At 33.1% G+C, this 18,261-nt stretch overlaps 2 protein-coding genes across 4 annotated transcripts; both read right to left on the bottom strand.

The window, feature by feature from the left end:
* Positions 1-535: 535 nt before the first annotated feature.
* On the bottom strand, positions 536-8,619 carry LOC140054354 (uncharacterized). 3 transcript variants are annotated; one of them, XM_072099314.1, is made up of 11 exons: positions 8,485-8,619; positions 7,699-7,913; positions 6,612-7,058; positions 6,367-6,396; positions 6,212-6,266; positions 3,552-3,699; positions 2,784-2,833; positions 2,176-2,310; positions 1,767-1,878; positions 1,588-1,654; positions 536-1,092 (listed from the first exon to the last, which is right to left on the bottom strand). In XM_072099314.1, the coding sequence occupies exons 2-11, from the start codon at positions 7,904-7,906 to the stop codon at positions 1,001-1,003; spliced, it is 1,344 nt and encodes a 447-aa protein (XP_071955415.1). In that variant the 5' UTR covers positions 7,907-7,913; positions 8,485-8,619; the 3' UTR covers positions 536-1,000. The 3 variants fall into 3 exon arrangements, with proteins under 3 accessions (XP_071955415.1, XP_071955417.1, XP_071955416.1); XM_072099316.1 differs by lacking the exon at positions 8,485-8,619 and adding an exon at positions 8,140-8,256; XM_072099315.1 differs by lacking the exon at positions 8,485-8,619 and adding an exon at positions 8,144-8,256.
* Positions 8,620-8,696: 77 nt separating this feature from the next.
* LOC140054360 (uncharacterized) lies at positions 8,697-17,451 on the bottom strand. The gene is made up of 8 exons (XM_072099326.1): positions 17,221-17,451; positions 15,577-15,648; positions 15,353-15,424; positions 14,812-14,883; positions 14,069-14,215; positions 12,920-13,074; positions 12,632-12,730; positions 8,697-11,480 (listed from the first exon to the last, which is right to left on the bottom strand). The coding sequence occupies exons 1-8, from the start codon at positions 17,427-17,429 to the stop codon at positions 11,302-11,304; spliced, it is 1,005 nt and encodes a 334-aa protein (XP_071955427.1). The 5' UTR covers positions 17,430-17,451; the 3' UTR covers positions 8,697-11,301.
* Between the last annotated feature and the right edge of the window lie 810 nt (positions 17,452-18,261).

Below are 18,261 nucleotides of genomic sequence, written 5' to 3'. Positions count from 1 at the left end.
TTTTAGCAGGCAGCCTAAAAAATGAGTGGCCTTCAAAATGGAGAATTCTCATGTCTTGCGTATTGTATTCAAATCAGTAGTTGGCTAGGCCTGGATGGGAATGTTGTACAATCACGCCAGTATACATACCGACGCCAATCAACAGGTGGTGACAAAACCATTGACCTATATTTGAAATTTGAGAGGAGGCTGTGGCTACCGACTAGTCTTCATTAGACCGAAATTAGTAAAATATTTTGGCACATATGGCGTTTCATACGTTTAGTATTTGAGTTCATATTTTCAGAAAAAAATCGAAACGCCGACTGGTGGACTAACATAAAAAAGACAATACAGTCTTATAAGTCTAGCTACTGATTTACACATTAAGCTATCTGTTAAGCTGTCCATACGTATTTGTTTTTATCGTCTATCGAAGTGAAAAAATAAGATTCCGATTTAATGACACATGAAGACCGTAAAAAAATTTCCACAAGCTAAATCATTCATCTTCTCAAGATCACACATAATTCTATACATTGTATAATACATAAGTTTTATTTCTTTGATAATTTTTATTTCTTTTTTAAAAATGTAGAATAACAAAAATGTGATTTTTTTTCATATTTTTTTTCAGAAATGGCGTTGTTGATATTTTATTTAGATTCTGTATGCCTGGTGTATGTGCCTGAATGAACTCATTCACTTCTCTGATGCACAAATATAAAAATATACAATAATACAGATACATGTACAACCTAAATAAACCAAGGCAATCTAACAACAGGACACTGAGCTCGTAACAGTCCTTTGATCTTAGGTCTGACTTCGACAAATAGCAACAGTTCTGTATCATGTTAATATTCTCTGCAACGTGCAGTGTCTGTTCTGATGGTGTCACAGCCACAGATAAATTCTTTGATCTCCAGAGCTCAGCACCCTGTTGTTAGATTACCTAGCATTCAGTTGTTGATATTTTATGCCTAGATCTGTCTGTAATAGAAATAGTGCATTGAAGCTCTCAATCAAAAGCTAGTTGGACGTTCCTTTCCTGATCTCTACGTACAATCTCACTTTGTCTGGCAATCTCATCAACTTTCCTCTGACACATTGCTGTATAAAAAAAACATCTATATTAACATTTACTTCTCTTAGCTCAGTTCTATTATTCCTACCTCATTGATAATTAAAAACTGCAAAAACTTATTCGCCTAAGGTGCTTATTCGCCTAAGGTGCTTATTCGCCTAAGGTGCTTATTCGTCTTAGGTGCTTATTTGGCTTAGATGCTAAGATGGCCGCAACACCTATTTACCCAAGAAGTTTACTTGATTTAAAAAACTTAAAGAAGACGTTTTCTAAATTTACAAACTTAATAAGTTACATTTTTTTTATTGCAATACTTATTCAGCTAAGGCGCTTATTCAAATACTCGTCTACAACACTTATTTGACCGAGGCTCTTACTCGACTACAAGATCTATTTGACTAGAACATTTATTCAACTGTGGCACTTATTTAACGTACGTTCTCACTCAACTACGACACCTATTTAACTGAAGTCCTTAATTTATAATAATTTACATTAACGATCAGGTGTTCATAGCTCACCTGTGTTATGATCAATCCACTGTAGCGAGTCCATATGTGCATTCAAAATTTTTGCAATCTGGTGAATCTGAAAAAAATAGTGCATTATTATCATCCAATCCATGACATGAAACTGTGACACATTGCAAAGTTAAAAGAACTAATAAAGGTATAGAAGAGCATATCTATGAGTCACTTACAGGATCATTAGCTTCTCCTGCAGTGTTTGATGTGTTCAGATGTTCAATAACTTCTTTCAAATCTTGCACCATTCTCTTTAATTGGCTGTCTATTGTTTCTGCCAATTGATACCTGATAAAACAATCAATATTGATATTTTTTGTCTAAGTATTCTTTATTTCGGACTATCGAAAACCGTACATACAGTATAAAATTAGATTTATCAAGTCATTTTAAGTAAAAAATAGTCAAATTGCTTGCCAGCCAAGGAGTTTTGGTTGAATTTATCCATTTATTAGTGAAAACATTATTTTTTCCAGTTTTTCTACATAACCTATTCAAATACCGATTTAATTAATCTTCATTTTTCATGTTTTTGGGGACAGTACATCTTTAAAAAAGATATTCTTTTTCTAAGATGCTACTTACGTGTGTTCGCGTTCAACATCAGCATGCTGCGTGAATAACGAGCCCTGTTGCGTTTTGATGGATTCCTCTAAAGGTGTTAACATGTCTTCAAGTTCTCTTTGTTGCGCAACAATGTAATCTAATTCATGTTCCAACCTGGATAATATAGATGTTAATTTGTTTGTATGGCAACTCTTAAGCAAAAATCAAATCATATATCATATCATGAAAGGCTAGTGTTGGCAGAAAGCTCTCTACAAACCATTCTTGTTGTTTTACTTTATCATTTTGATTGAGATTTTTGCTTTTTTGTAACTCCATTGAGATCCAGCCACTGATACCGACAGCATTGTCACTTTTTAAACAAAATAATTTGCCTTTGTATTTATATATCATATTTATTTTTAGCCATTTCAAAATAAAGTACATAAAACCATAAAAACAGCAAAGTTAATCAATGAGGAAAGTTTAGCTAAATGTTATAAACAAATATACATACATAACATTTTGAGAAAACATAGATGAAACTTCCAACTTTAACAAAAAATTTAGTATGTATTAACTATATGATACTGAAACAATACAATCTAAATATTAAATAAAAATATATAATATACTATATGAAATACCTTTGTTGATCTGTTTTGACTTTTTCCACATCATTATGTAAAACTGTTATCTGTTGGAATTGGAACAAAATGATACTAATGTATAATCATCTTATTGCTGGTAATAACATAGGGAATATTGGTTTATTGAATTATCTAAAACATCTAAAGCCCTATCTACACTATCAAACTTTATGTGACAGATGTATGGACAAGATGATGTCATATCACTACCATATTTGGGTATATTACTACCATATTTGGGCACATCACACTTTTTTGAGTTTCAAACACATATAATTGCTACTGATAGTCCACAAACATTCTTTCTTTTAAGGATTCTCTACTAAACCCTTGTCTACACTATCAAACTTCATGTGATGTGCCATATATGGACATGATGATGTCATATCACTACCATATTTGGTATCAACATCAACATAGTTGATAGTATAGACAGAGCTCAATGCAGTCCAAACAAAACAAACACATATAATTACTACTGATGGTTCACAACCATTATTCACTTCACTACCAGTATTTAGGATTCACTACTAAGATTAAAAAGATTGAGTGGAGCTGTGGCTTGGCTCCACTCAATCTTTATTGTTATGATGCTTGGTTATGATGCTTGGCTACCAATCTAAGGGTCATGGGTTCAAGACCTGTCATATGTCAGGGTTTTTTTCTCATGACAATTTACAACTCCACTCCCAAAGACTTAATAATAAGTCTTTGTTTATGTAGAGCATCTTGTGTATATGTTTGTCTAAAATAAAAGAAACACACCTTTTCGCCATTTTCTACCAGTAACCTATCCCAGGCGTTGACTTGTGTAGCTTGTTGTAGAAACACTTTTTCTTGTTCTTCTAATTCTACCGTCCATTTGTTAATGGCTTCTTCCAACTCTCTGTAATTCATTGTTGGGCCTGCAGGACTGGGAAAAGTTAAAACCTTAACATAAATATGAGGGCACCTATATATTTCTCAGTGTACATTATTACAAGGAGGTTATGTTTTCACCCCTGTATGTTTGTGTGTGTGTTTGTGTGTGTGTCTGTGAACAGCCTGGAGGCCACAGTTTTTATCCGATTCTAACCAAATTTGGACACAATGATCTATGGCCAAAAAGCTCGGACGAGTTCGAATTTGAGGGGGAAAGGTCATAGGTCAAGGTCACAACTAACAAAAAACTATTTTACTGCCTAGAGACCACAGTTTTGATCCGATTCTCACCAAACTTAGCCACAATGATCAATGACACATCATATAATTGTGGTTAAATTTTGAAGGGTCAGGGTCAAAGATCAAGGTCCACAAAAAAAAAAAAATAAATAAAAAAATAATATAAAACTAGAATTTAATTCGTCACTTTGACGAATTATAGGTGATCATTTTTATCATTTTATTGACATTAATTAATTAATTACTGAAAATAATTTGTTTTAAACATGCACGTACGTTATCATACGATCGGAAAATGATGATACATTCCATCCTATTATATGTATAGTGTTGAGTTGTGCCTATTACCGGTATATGCCATATACAATATACAGTATATACTGTATATCTATATACAGTGTAGCATAGGTGAAATTACGGGACACACATCATCTTATAATGTTTTGGTATGATGGATATATCAAAATAAACTCGAAGATGACAATTTCGAAAGATAATGAATTGAGCAAATAAATATAAGGATTGGAAGAAAATTTGACACGTAGAAGCGCAATGCGCGGTCTTTGAAATTTGTATAACTTTGACTAAAGAAATTTAAAAACTACTTTTTAACTTCAACTGGCCATATGATAACATCACAACATCCGATAGGCTTAATTTTAATATGAATTCATATCTACATTTCATCAGCTTTCATAATAAGTTATAATCTTCAAGGTCACCTTTAATTCTGAAGAGCTATAAGATATTCAAATGTATGGTGTAGCTGAAATTACACGACCTAGGTTATTCAAGTTTTTACGCGTGATGACGTCATCAAAATAAAAATGTTGACAACTCATTAGAAGAATAATTAATTGAGCAAGCACATACTAAAAGTTGTGCGAAAATCGGGCTCAAATAACGGAGATGCGCTCTATTGAATGTGATAACCCACACAAAAAGAAAAAAATTCCTAATTTTTAAATTCAAGTGGCCATTTGATGACGTCATACCATTTTGTACGTCTAATGTGTATATACATTTGTATCTACATCTTATTGGCTTCCATAATAAGTTAAAAAAATTGGGGGTCATCTGCCATTCTGAAGAGTTATATTCATTTAAAAAAGTCCTTATTTTTTACCATTTTTAGCACTTTTGTACAATTAGTGTGCGCATTTTGTCATTTTTAACGTGCCCGTATAGCGTTATTTTAAGTCGGAATGGACTCAAAATTGGTGAATGTACTAAGGATTGTGAGTAGAATGTGATTTATACATCAAATTTTATTTTTTACGCATTTTAAGAATCGTGCGCACAAAAACGCATTTTTGCGCAGTAATTTTTTGAAACGCGCAAATGGCCTAATTCATGCTCTAAATTGATCAAAACCTAATTTTGCGCGTTTTAAATTTTTAACGCGCGATTTCACGTGCATGACCTTCAAACCTTTTTATTTGCTAATATTTTTACCCTTGACCTGAAGTTTACCTGTAGTGAATTTCATTAATATGTCATAATGAATTATGGAGATATGATTGATAATGTGATTTCACAAAATGGCGTATAAATGACGTCACGGATGAGTGATCACGCTGGAAAGCTCATTAGGATTAAGTTATATTATTTGAAAGATATTCTGAAATTTTGGTAATCATTGACATTAAACTTTTTGAGATAATTGTTACACAAAATAGTGTACAGAAACAATAAAAAGAAAAAAAATAATAATAAAGATTTCATACAATAACAATAGGTGATCATTTTATTCTAAATGATCACCTAAAAAAAACCCTCAGTGGGACTTGAACCAGCGATCTCAACTATGAGAGGCTGGATACATAACCATTACACCACACTGTCATCCACAACTTTGTAGTGTGCAGTTAACATATTTACACTTAGAACTAATAAAAAAAAATGTAAAAAAAAAATATTCAGGGGGCATTTTATGTAGGGGAATTTTACAGTAGGCGGAGGTTTGTACTCTCTGAGTCCCCTCTAGTTGTCTATTTTTTTATACACAGTATTTCATTTTATTCATTTTGCATATATTTATTGTAGGGGCCCTCATGAGACAAGCTATTGCCTCTAGTGCGGGCCCAAGTTATTATTGTAAAATAACTGAATAAATGTGTATGAATTGAATTGAAATTGGTCCATTTAGGAGATGATTTGATCACATCTACAAATGTTGTTGGGAGTGTGGAAATTGAAAAAGTTTTTTAACCCATAATACAGCATTGATTGAAACTATAGAGGATGTATTACAGAAAACTTACGCAGCTGTGATTCCTGCAGCTCCAGTAGTTGATGCCGTTGTTGTTTTTCCAAGATCTACAAAAAGAAAACAAATTTATTATAAATATCTATATCATTAAATTTAGTTTATTCCTTGCCAATATACCACACTATCAGAACAAAATGCTGTACTTACTAAGGGTTGGTTTGGCTCCTCCCAAAGCACCTACAGTAAAACAAAAACAGTGTAAAGTATAGAATCAATACTTTAAAGAAAGTAATACTGTAGTAAGAGTAATCAGTTATTAAAACACATCACACCTATAACATTTATTTTTATATAGTATGCTAAAACTATTTACTACCTTTTAATCTTTTCAGTAAATGAAATTATACTTAGCAAAGAATATACAGAAATAAAATAAATATATACATGGTTACCTGTAGCTCCAGCTCCGCCAAGTGTTAGCCCTCCTGATTTCGTAGCTGGTGTTGCTAGGGTCAAGCCCCCTGCTTTGGAAGCTGCAGGTGTAGTTGAACCAAGTGTACCCGAGCCTAACCCTCCTAACCCTCCTAAACTTAAACCACTTGCTTTGGTAACTGGTGTCGAAGTACCCAGACCACCAAGAGTTAAGCCTCCTGTTTTAGCTGAAGTAGCAGCAGGTTTAGTGGCTGCAGGCATAATACCAAGACCTGTAGTCTGAGTGGCAGGCTTTGCTGCGCCTTGTCCTCCTGTAGTAAAGCCTGCAGTAGGCCCTGTTGAGACTTGTGTCAAGCCTAGATTTAGACCCTGTCCTGCTGGTTTGATGGGTGTACTGCCAGCTAATGTGAATCCTGTACTCTTTTGAGCTGTTCCAATGTTACTTTGAGGTTGACTGGCAGCTGCCCCTGATAAATAATAATTATCATATTATAAATAATTCAGTCATTGTTGCATATTTTAAATTAAGTTATATATACATCCCTTACTTTACCACCTACCATATCATGAACAACAATGTGTCAAAATGGGTGCTTCATGGTCATCTAAAGGTAGATTGCTTTTTGATGGGGTGTGTCATGGTATTCATAAGGTATGACTGACATCGGACAAATGACGCACCTCTTTTGAGGATCGTATAGTGGGTAATACAATTGACAAGAAGGGAGTGCTATAATAAATAATAATAATATCCTGGATTTATATAGCGCCTAATGTTGTGAAACCTCTAAGCGCTGAACATTATTACCCCAGTCATTTTTTTTTTTTGGGAGATCAAACACGTATGGAAACATACTCCCAATGCAGCTAGTAATCAGCGCAAAGTTGTGTTTAACCGGGTTCCCATTATACACCTGGGTGGAGAGAGGCAAACGTAGGTAAAGTATCTTGCTAAAAGGAAACCAAACAAGCCTCAAGAGGAGCACAAACATTTAAATTTAGATACAAAAAAGTAATTTAAAATTTCATTTAGCTGTCAAACAAGGGGAGCATGTTCCCCTAGTGCTATCTTCCTGTCAACTGTGTTAATAATATTTGTTTGAATACCAAATGAAAATCCAGAAGGTGCACCAGCAGCTATACCCCCAGTGATACCGGCTGTTGTTCCTCCTACAGGATTGGCTGCGGAAGACGCACCAGGAGTTCCAAAAGAGAAGCCACTAGTTGCTGGTGCAGCTGCCGTCGCTGGTTTAGGAGCTCCAAATGAGAAGCCTCCTGGTGCAGCTGCGGCCCCACCGCCAAAATTGAAACTCATGTTGTTCCTAAAAAATAGAAAGAATGCTTTCTACAAATTCATCAGATCATTTTTGCCTAGAAACAATCTATTTTTTTATGTGGTATTATCATATTATCGGAATAATGACATGATGCACAGTAGTGCAGTAAGATAGTGAGATCTTGCTGCCGTGCAGGACAAATATGTTGATGACAGAAAACAGTCAAGTTTGAAATAAAATCAACGTCTATTTTTATAGAGATTACACTTACTTACAGTAAAATGTACAGTTAATATGCTTTTGTTGGTTTCAAATAAAATAAATCTCTTTCTTTAGTTAGATAGTCAAAATAGCGATGCCAATCAACCATCGAAAACCAAAATATCCAAAATTTTTCATAGTGAAAGTGTGTTATTACAAAATTTAATTAAAAAAAAACCTAGGCTAGGCCTAATCCATATAATTATAAACACGAATCTTTGAGTATCACCCCCTCAATGGATGGCAGGTCCTGCCGCCTTATTATTGACCATCGGCCATCCAGTTCATAAAAAGCTTAGCCTAGCTAAAATTGAAGCTTGTGGCTGTTCAATTATTAAATTAAAATAGTTCTTACTTTCAAATTGAGTAGAAATATTAATGAATTATAATACACCAGTTACTGTAGGTTTCTTGCTAAAAACCCGTAGTTTTTTAATCAAATTTTACCACGCTTTCTGAAGGTGGAAAAATACTTGCGACAGGATTATTTCAAACTCTGGTATGGAGCGCGAAAGACGCATTTAAGTTACGGTTGTTATTATCGAGGTATAATTTTGATAAAAAATGTACAGTGACAGTTTCATCAAAATGTAAAATAAACAGTTGACTAACTAAATGACAATAAATTACAACTTCACATTTATTAATTAGCGCATCATTTATTAACCAACACCACAATCTATGACAAAAGCAAGCAAAATGCTGGGATTATTAACAGGTAAAATTTCTTTAAAACAAATTTTAAGTAGTTTAATTAAATTTAACAAACATGAACAATTATTGAAATGACTTGTTAAGCTGAGCATGTTATAGCTTCATGGGCTAAGAAATAAATATCTTAAAATAGCCTATATAAATAATTGTCATTACGGGACAACACACAAATGTTTTACAATAGTATTATCTTAGAAAGGGTAAAAACGATGATGACGTTTGCATTAAAATTAAGACAATATATCTCCTTATTTGGTATAAAAATATTAATTTGGTTTTTTGCTATATTTAAAATACAATAATAATAAGTTTAATAAATAATTTGTATCAAAATTATGTCTGAATTATTTTATATCTCTTGATCCAATTTGATTTTAAAATGTATTGTCTGTCTCCAGATGAAAATATTTACTGCATTTATTGTACGTGTGCAGTATGTAAAATAAAATATATTTATTATAGAAAGGCAGGGAGTCAATAAAGAATTTTATACAATTATTCTGTTGTTAAATGGGTGTATTTGAGGACTTCACTTATTTAATAAAATGTTCAGTTTAGCAAAAACATTTTTACATTTGTATAAAATAATATACACGATAAAACTAAATATCAAAATGTCCATTGGCAATTTATATATATATAAAAGAAACTTAATTACAGTATATATGAACACCTAGTACCACAATATATATAAATGCTGAATATTATCTCCATCTACAGTACACTACCTATATCATAAGCTGAAATTATTTATAAAATTTCATTCAAAATTGGAAAAAAAAACACCTGTAAAACTGGCAACCAATTGACAAGCAGTTGATATTGTAATTACAAATGAAAGACCTTCGTAAGCCACCAAATATTATAAGCAAAATTAATACTTTAAAATACATACAAACATACATTTAACAAATTAAATTACTGATTAAACTAATTAAATAAAAACGGGTGGGCATATTATGGAATTATAAAATACTAAGAGATTTTATGATTGCATAACAGAAGTTTCTTTCCAACTACGCCAACATTCAGATATTTGGGCCCAGTTTTGATACGCTATAACAATGCTGAATGGTAAGTAAGCATGGGATCAAACACTCTGTTGATGAGGACTCATTCCCATCATGCAATCATAAATTCCCTGATCCTCATCGAAGCACCCACTAATAATCAAAATACTGTCAATACAAATAAAGTTTATAATAAAGAAAAAGCTGAAAATTTAAAATATGAAAAACTTTAAAATCAAGGTAAAGCATTACAAAAACTGTGACAAAGTTAATATATACTGCAGTAAATCTACTTTAGTTTCTGCAGTAATGTATTGTGACTTACTGTGTAGTTCTCGACCTTTAGTATATTAGATTTGCCACAAATACATATATGATGCGCACAGCCTTAACAATTTGTTTTTAAACATACTCGCTTTATACGACACTATTGATTAAAAAATTGATTATATTTAGTTTAAATAGCTGAAATATAATTTAATAGCATAAAAAACACCTAAAAAACAATAATGCTATTTTTGATATACCGTATTTGACAGAATTTAATTTCAGGGGGTCTGAAGGGGGCGGGATTATAATTGGATTGCATAAACAATGTATTTACCAGTATAGTGTCTGCACATCTTTAGATTGGATAAATGAGGTAAAGTTTAAAAATCTCAAAACTAATTCTATATAAAAAGTCCAATTGATGAAAGAATCTTGAAAATTAAATAAACAATCAGATAAAAATTTAGTCTTCTGACAAATTTTGAATTTTAATATTTAAAATTTTATTTTTCAGAATTGTTTCTTGAATTATTATATAAACTTATTGCACATACATTTATTATTGAATAACTATTAGTTGAATTATGAATCAAAATATGAATGAATATTTTGAAATGATAGATTTGTAGATATACACTAGAAAATTGAATAAGATTACTGCAAGCAACTCGACTACAATGCAACGACATCATTTGACCAATCATGACAATGGATCATATCGCTTGTGTTACGTCCAATTAACCACGCTTAATCGATCAGGAAACTACACGGGATAGCACGTACAACAATTTAGTTGAAGTACTGTTTTGCATTAGGGTGACTACATAACAAGCCACAAGATATCTCAAATTGCAACGCACATTTTATGAGCATCATTAATTAATTATTTGTGATTAATGAACGCCTTGTCAAATACAATGGCAAATTAATTGGCTATCAAGGCAATACATCTATTCATTGATACGAATCTGTTAATACACTTTTCATTCGCAGTTTTCCTTAAAACCACATTTTGGCAATTCTGAGATGTATCAATCATCTGTATTAAAACATTTATTGTATTGAATATAAAACATGTTACTTCTCCTTTAAGATAATGAAATCTAGAAGCCACAGTAACACACGATAAACAAAGCTTTTTACCACTATTAAAATCTGCAACACAACTACAGTACCAATTATAAGTCGGTAGTAACGTCACTGTAAACTCTATTACCGGTATTTTGTTCTTTGCTGACTGCACTGTACTTCTTGTTCGTGGCTTGTCGTGGCTGATGGCACTTCTTGTACAATATAACCCCGATTACTATCAATATTACCAGTACGAAAATGATTGGTAACACAATTGCTGCTGCATCTATTTGTAAAACAATAACATTCAGAATTATATATAAATAAACATGATGTCATAGGTCGTCAGTAATATCATTATTATCAGTATGAAAAGGATTGGTAACACAATAATTGCTGCTGCATCTATTTGTCAAACAATAACATTCACAATTACCGTACTGACGCGGGTATAAGCCCACCCCCCTTGAACATGAACTCACGTCAAGTTTGGGGGGTGAGCTTATACCCGAGGATCCAAAAATGCAGATCGTCAAAAAAAAACATGTACACTGTGTATTCCACCATGCGAGCGAGCGCCCTCACGTGTAAGACGTTGCCTCTAAATACACGAGGTGTAGAGTGTCGTAAAATTAAGCTTATAGTTCGTGTAATTTATCGTAGAATATCTTATTTTAAACATCAATTGAACAAGAATTTATCAAGCAGAAATGCAAGTATACAATGTTCTTAAATAGAAATGTACCAAAGAAATTTAATAAGCTTGTTTATGGCAGCCGATACCAAATAGTGGTTTTCCGTTTTGGCGACTTGTAGCGTGGTGTGTGAAGCGATCTTCGATGGAGTGTAAACAAAACAGGACCGCTAGGCCTCATATGGCCTAGCGTATATTAGCCTAGCTTGGTTATGATCAAAGGTAGGTGTATTCGGTGTATGGACGTCACCAAATACAAAATAATGTATTACGACACACTGTAGATCTTCGAATTAATGGGTGGGCTTATACCAGAGTGCCTCATTTTTCATGAAAATTAGTTAAAAGTCGGGGGTGGGCTTATACCCGAGTATGGGCTTATACCCGCGTCAGTACGGTACATATAAATAAACATTATGTCATAGGTCGTCAGTAATATCATTGTTATCAGTATGAAAAGGCTTGGTAACTCAATTGCTGCTGCATCTATTAAAAAAAAACATTCATTCATTATATATATATAATGATGAAGGGCTAGTGTTACCCGAAAGCTCTGCTAACTTTTCTGGCTGTTTACTTTATCGTTTTGATTTAGCTTTTCGCTTTTTATTTTTGTATCTCCATTGAGATCCAGCCACTGATACCCACAGCATTGTCATTTTTTTCAGTAATTTGCCTTTGGATTTATATATATATATAAATAAACATGATGTCATAGGTCATCGCAAACAGTGCATACTTACTTGTTCCACCAGATTCTTCTGGATTCTTCTTGTCTTTCACTGTTGTTTCCATATTTTTTGTCATCATCATTGTGGTTGGTTGAACTGTATATGTAGGATCTGAAAAACATTAAACTGTTTAAATAAATGCTGAACATGCTAACTGATCGGGATTTCATGTCATGTGGAATATACATTGAATAACAAGGACATTACATCAGTACATCAAGTGTTGTGTTTTTAGGAAGAATATATAAAGAATATATGAATGACAATCATTTGAACAAGCAAAAAAAACTTATCAATTACCACTAAATTGCTCCATTAGAACTGCATCAAGATTTTTGCCACTCAGTTGAACAGGGCCATCACACGTGCCTTGTACGGAGGTGTCTTCTTTAACCAGAAATGTCGTAATCCATTTCATATTCTCATCACATTGGATCAAATTACCGCTAAGATCTCTAACATTAAGAAAAACACAAAATGTTTACAAAAAGCTCAACATGCATACAGTAGGTACCTGCAATAGAACTAACTAATGCACTGTACTCGATACAAAATCAACCAATCAAATAATAGCAAAAAAATATATATAATGGTAGTATATATTTATGACTATAAATTACAAAGTATATAATATATTGTTTGAAGGTTTGCATGGGGAAATCAAATGTTGATATAACTTTGCGGTACAAACTTGAAGTTCCTGAACTTTCTGCATTCTCACTCCTGAGGACGATCAAAGCATATTGAGCGAAGCGTCGAGAAACTCAACTCAACTAATATACATGGTGTACCGCAGACTTATATCAATATATAATATAAGTAAAACCACAACACCACTAATAGTAAGCCAGCTTAGGAGGAGGCATAGAATGTAATAGAACAAGGTGGACTAATATAGTATATAATACTAATACAGTATATTTCTAGGCTTAGATTTTATTGTACAATCATCTTAGGCCAAGATGTGACTGTCATTCTGTACATTCCTCTCCAAAACGTACGATCATGCATAGAATGAGTAAACGAGCGAGTGGCCGAGTGATTAATACAGTGGAACCATAAATAATTATGTAGCCATCGGCAAAGGTTCGAGGCTCACCCGCTCCATGGTAGTCTGGTGGTAAAACGAGTCTTCTCTGATATGGACTATAAACCAAAAGTCCAGTGTACACATCTAGTTCACTTGCACTAGTACCTAGTACATCTTTCGAGATGTGTAGGGGGTTACCCCGGTGTTTTATTATTTATTTATTATGTACACACAAAACTATGGTCACAAACATCCACCGTCACACACAGCCACTCATCCTAACTGGGCCCTCTGGGACAAGAATCTTTGACTGAAAACGCTACCCAGTATAAAGAAATAATAATTATAATAACAAAGTGACGTTTAAAAAAAAAGGATCGCCAAATTTGTACCCGCTACGTTCACAATCGAATACTTACAACTGTTGAAGGTTCGGGAACGTAATTGCAGTAACATCAGACAACGTAGTGAATCTGTTATCGTTTAACAAAAGCTTCTTCATTCTGATCATGTTCGGCACAAAAGCAACAGGATTAAAAATTGACATGTCATTGTTGCCTAAATTCCTAAGAAAAGAAAAATGTAAAAATTAAAGAACTAACAATAACATACATTAAATTGTCTGCATATTCTGTAAGCTTTTTTCATATAGCTTTGGCTACACTATCAAATTTTATTTGACAAACAAAATTGATAAAAAATGTCCATATATGGACATGATGATGTCATATCACTACCATATTTGGGCATATCACTACCATATTTGGGCATATCACTACCATATTTGGGCCCATCACTATTATATTTGGGCACATTACTACCATATTTGTTTTTGTCAAACTAGTTTGATAGTATAGACAGAGCTTTAGGGAGCTTGCGATTTCCAAAAACCAACGACTAAACCATGTCTGTCATGTTAGTACATTGTGCGCATGAGGAGATATTGGGACGCATGTCCATCATTCTCCACCTCGGCATAGGTTTTCTAGGTTCAACGACCAACAAAACATTGATTGACCTGACCTAGGTTGGTCATTGAAAGGTCCCTATTGTCAAATATGGTAGTGATATGTACATATATGGCATATCATATTTTGTTGTCACATAAAGTTTGATAGTGTAGACAGAGCTTAACATTTATAAAAAAAAGTGTAATACTTACAATATTGTGAGATTCGTTAGGTTTGGGAATGCATTATCAGCTAAAATTTCCAATTTATTGTATGAAAGATTTCTGGCGAAAAAAAAAGAAAAAGACAATTAATTACTAGAACCTAAGCTTGCCAAATCAATTACAGTTACATGTTATAATGGACAGTATTTGGGTTGCAAATTAGTATAAATGATATGATAATGAATTGAATTATGTTATTCATATTTTGCATATGGGGAAGGATTGAAAAATGGTCACAATTTATCAACTTTTCAAATTCTTTTTTTTTAAAGTCGAATATGGACCCCAATGAAATTAAATACTTTTTGTGATATCCAATTAATCGAGTCTTACTGATTTTTAAGTTGTTTTGTTTGTTCTGTGTGACTCTGTTTAATAATTAAAACTAAAAAAAAACAAAAAAACATATTTTTTCATGGTGAGTGGAATTGTATTGATGTGGTAAAGTGAAAATAAAAGTAAAATTCTCTGACAAAATACATCATTTTATCAGCGTACAGTAGTTGTAAATAAACACATTACCACTTACATCTCTTCAATGCTTTCAAGACCATCAAATGATTGGTTACTCAATTGTTTTATGAGATTCCTGCTCAGATCACTAAAATAAAAGCAAAACAATTTCATGAACAGACATCTAAATTAGATTATTACGCATTACATTCTAAAATATTGATAATAACATAAATATAGGATTTTATATTCCTAGATAAATTCTAAAATATTGTTAATAAAATAAAATGTTATATTTACAGATTTTTTAGGCTTGGATGTCCTGGCAAAGCACTAGATACAACCATGGTGAAATTGTTTTTACTAAAATCACTGAAAAAAGAAATAAAGTTCCATAAAAAAATATAAATATTCATACATGTAAATTGTAATTTTTAAATTGAATGCATTTTTTAATAGTGTATTATAATTTAATAAAATGATGATTAGCACTGATGAGTATACAGTACTCAATATTTCAATCTTTTTTAAATCAATATAACATTAAAACACATCAATAACATGTACTAGGCCTCTGGATTTAGTTGATAGAACTTATATCATAAAGAGTCATAAATTCAGATGAAGATAAATTAAACTTCCAAGTTAATATAGACACCTTGTCTGCCTGGTTAAAAAATTTACATGTAAAGATATCCACTATGGCAGACATAATCCTGATTTTCAACAACATTGAACTCAAAGCAGTTGACAATGAACAGAGATTTAGGTGCAACTTTTGATCCGGATTTGAATTTTTGTTTCTCATGCTAGCAAAAGAGCTAATTATGAAATTTGGGTATGATCAAGAGGTCGTTTCGTGTTTTGAAGGGCTGTTGAAGTTATATAAAGCAATTGTAAAACCTAATCTTGAATACTGTAACTTAGTTTACTCTCCCAAATTAAAAAAGGAAGAAGTCATTCTAGAAACGTCTTACTCGCATGTTTTCAGAGTTTAAACATTTGCCGTATTAAACCAGATTAAGAGCTTTAAATTTACTATACTCTCAAACTTTCAGGATTATTAGAGGTATTGATAATGTCAACAGATTTGTTTTTTTGACTTTAATGTTGGCAGATATACCAGAGGAAATTCATTTCAGTTGAAACATCATCTATCATTATTCTATCTTGATCAAACTTGAGGCAGAGATCCTTCTCCAGGAGAACTGTAAACCAGTGGAACTCTATGTCCAACGATGTTGTAAATTCGACTATATTAAATGTTTTCAAGTCTGCTATTGAAATAATCTGGTCTGACCACCTGCACAAATTTATACTATATGTTTAATTTTAATACAATGTTTTTCATGAGGGTCCTATAAGCATGTTTGGCCTCTATACGAAGCAGACCTGAATTCAGATGTTTTTCCTCTGGGATACAAATAAGTAAGCAAGTAAATTTAACTTTAAAAGATACGGTACCGTATTCGTACTTCTAAAAACTAAAGGTACGGTAATTATAGAGGACGCTATGTAAGATAGATGGTAATCAAATAGATGGCAATGGCAATGTATGGTTTTCAGCAAGCCAGCCGAGTGGGCTTGTGATGAGGCTATGGCTACCTCTAATTACCGTACCTTTAGTTTTGAAAAGTATGGATATACGTTACCGTATCTTTAGCCACGGCGTAAAATTAAACCCTGGAAGTGCATTGGGTAAATTGTATCAGGCCCTATTATAACTCACAGATGACCAGCCTCCTTGAATGAAATTAAAGAAGGGAGAAATAATAAAATGGGAATGTCTGGTTTTTTTTAGACTGTATTTGGTTTTTTGGGTGTCCAATTCGGCGGAATTTAATGTTTTACCACTGTAAACATAGGCCTCATAGCTAGGCCAGGACAATTTCCTTATTCTGTCTTTCAATACCGATTCGACCGGTGGTTTTAGTACATACTTACATGAATTCGTAATCACCTAGCTTTCCCGGAAACCCGGTGAAACCTAATCTCGAACAATTAGCTGTAGAACTACTACAGTTGCAGGAATTTGGGCAATCTAAACAAGCATCAGATCTACATGGTTCCGAAGCACCTTCAACTGAATTTAAGAAACAGAAAACAATACAAAAAACCAGCAACATATTACTAACTGAAAACATTTTCGCCATTTTCCTCTGAGCTGGTGGGTGTTGGTGGCGCGTACTTACTGTACAGTTGGTTTCTGTTGTGACTTATTAACGCCCTCTACATATTTGACAACAACATTGGGAAAAATCAAATTACTGCTGCGTAAAAAAAAAAAATAAATCTTTCGTTGCTTTATTGTTAGAATAAATTGTAAAACTGTCTATAAATGCATGTATGTCTATTCATGTCTTTGGTGCACTTTATACTATCACAAAATACATTTATAAAGTAAATAGGGCCTGGGCACACTAGGACAAACAAGTAATTAGAAAAGCCTCAACACTTGTGATTGGTCAATTCTTTGTTTGCGTTGCGGCTTACGTTCTTACGCTGCGTCCTATGGGAACCAAGCTTTATATTATTTATTTATTTATGTCTTAGGCACATGTGACCAAGGATTACCAATAGTAAATTAATCACTGTCCCAGGTGGTGGTAATCCCCCTGATACAGGGGCTATTTTTCAACCAGTTCACCGTGGTAACTCCCTACTGAATAATGAACTGGGTTCTTTAATGTGCACACATGTTATAAATGTGTACACTGAACTTTATCCGAGAAGACTTATGTTCCACCACTAGAACTAGCAGCGAACCCTCGCCGATTTGTTGGCTTCTAGGTACGGGTAAACGCGCCCTGCCATTAACCGCTCGGCCCAATTACCCGAGTTGGGTGATTATTGTTGAGTAAGGTTGCTAAAAAAAAATGTTTTTAGAAAGTTGCCTATTCAGTAATATATTGTTGTCCAGTTTTAGTAGATTTTTCCCCAGAACAAACTGTTTCGTTCATTTTGATATTTACTATGTTTATAATA

The sequence above is a fragment of the Antedon mediterranea genome, chromosome 7 (genome assembly GCF_964355755.1).
Source record: "Antedon mediterranea chromosome 7, ecAntMedi1.1, whole genome shotgun sequence".
NCBI lineage: Eukaryota > Metazoa > Echinodermata > Crinoidea > Comatulida > Antedonidae > Antedon > Antedon mediterranea.
Note: the sequence above shows the minus strand (reverse complement) of the source record. Positions and strands in the feature narration are given on the sequence as shown.

Coding starts and splice junctions, on each gene's coding strand:
- LOC140054354 (XM_072099314.1), bottom strand. CDS start 7,906: ATGAGTTTCAATTTTGGCGGTGGGGCCGCAGCTGCACCAGGAGGCTTC. Junction 7,059..7,698: donor ACCTTCTGGATTTTCATTTG/GTATTCAAACAA, acceptor ATTATTTATCAG/GGGCAGCTGCCAGTCAACCT. Junction 6,397..6,611: donor TGGCGGAGCTGGAGCTACAG/GTAACCATGTAT, acceptor GTTTTACTGTAG/GTGCTTTGGGAGGAGCCAAA.
- LOC140054360 (XM_072099326.1), bottom strand. CDS start 17,429: ATGGCGAAAATGTTTTCAGTTAGTAATATGTTGCTGGTTTTTTGTATT. Junction 13,075..14,068: donor TTCCCGAACCTTCAACAGTT/GTAAGTATTCGA, acceptor TCTTAATGTTAG/AGATCTTAGCGGTAATTTGA. Junction 12,731..12,919: donor TCTAATGGAGCAATTTAGTG/GTAATTGATAAG, acceptor AATGTTTTTCAG/ATCCTACATATACAGTTCAA.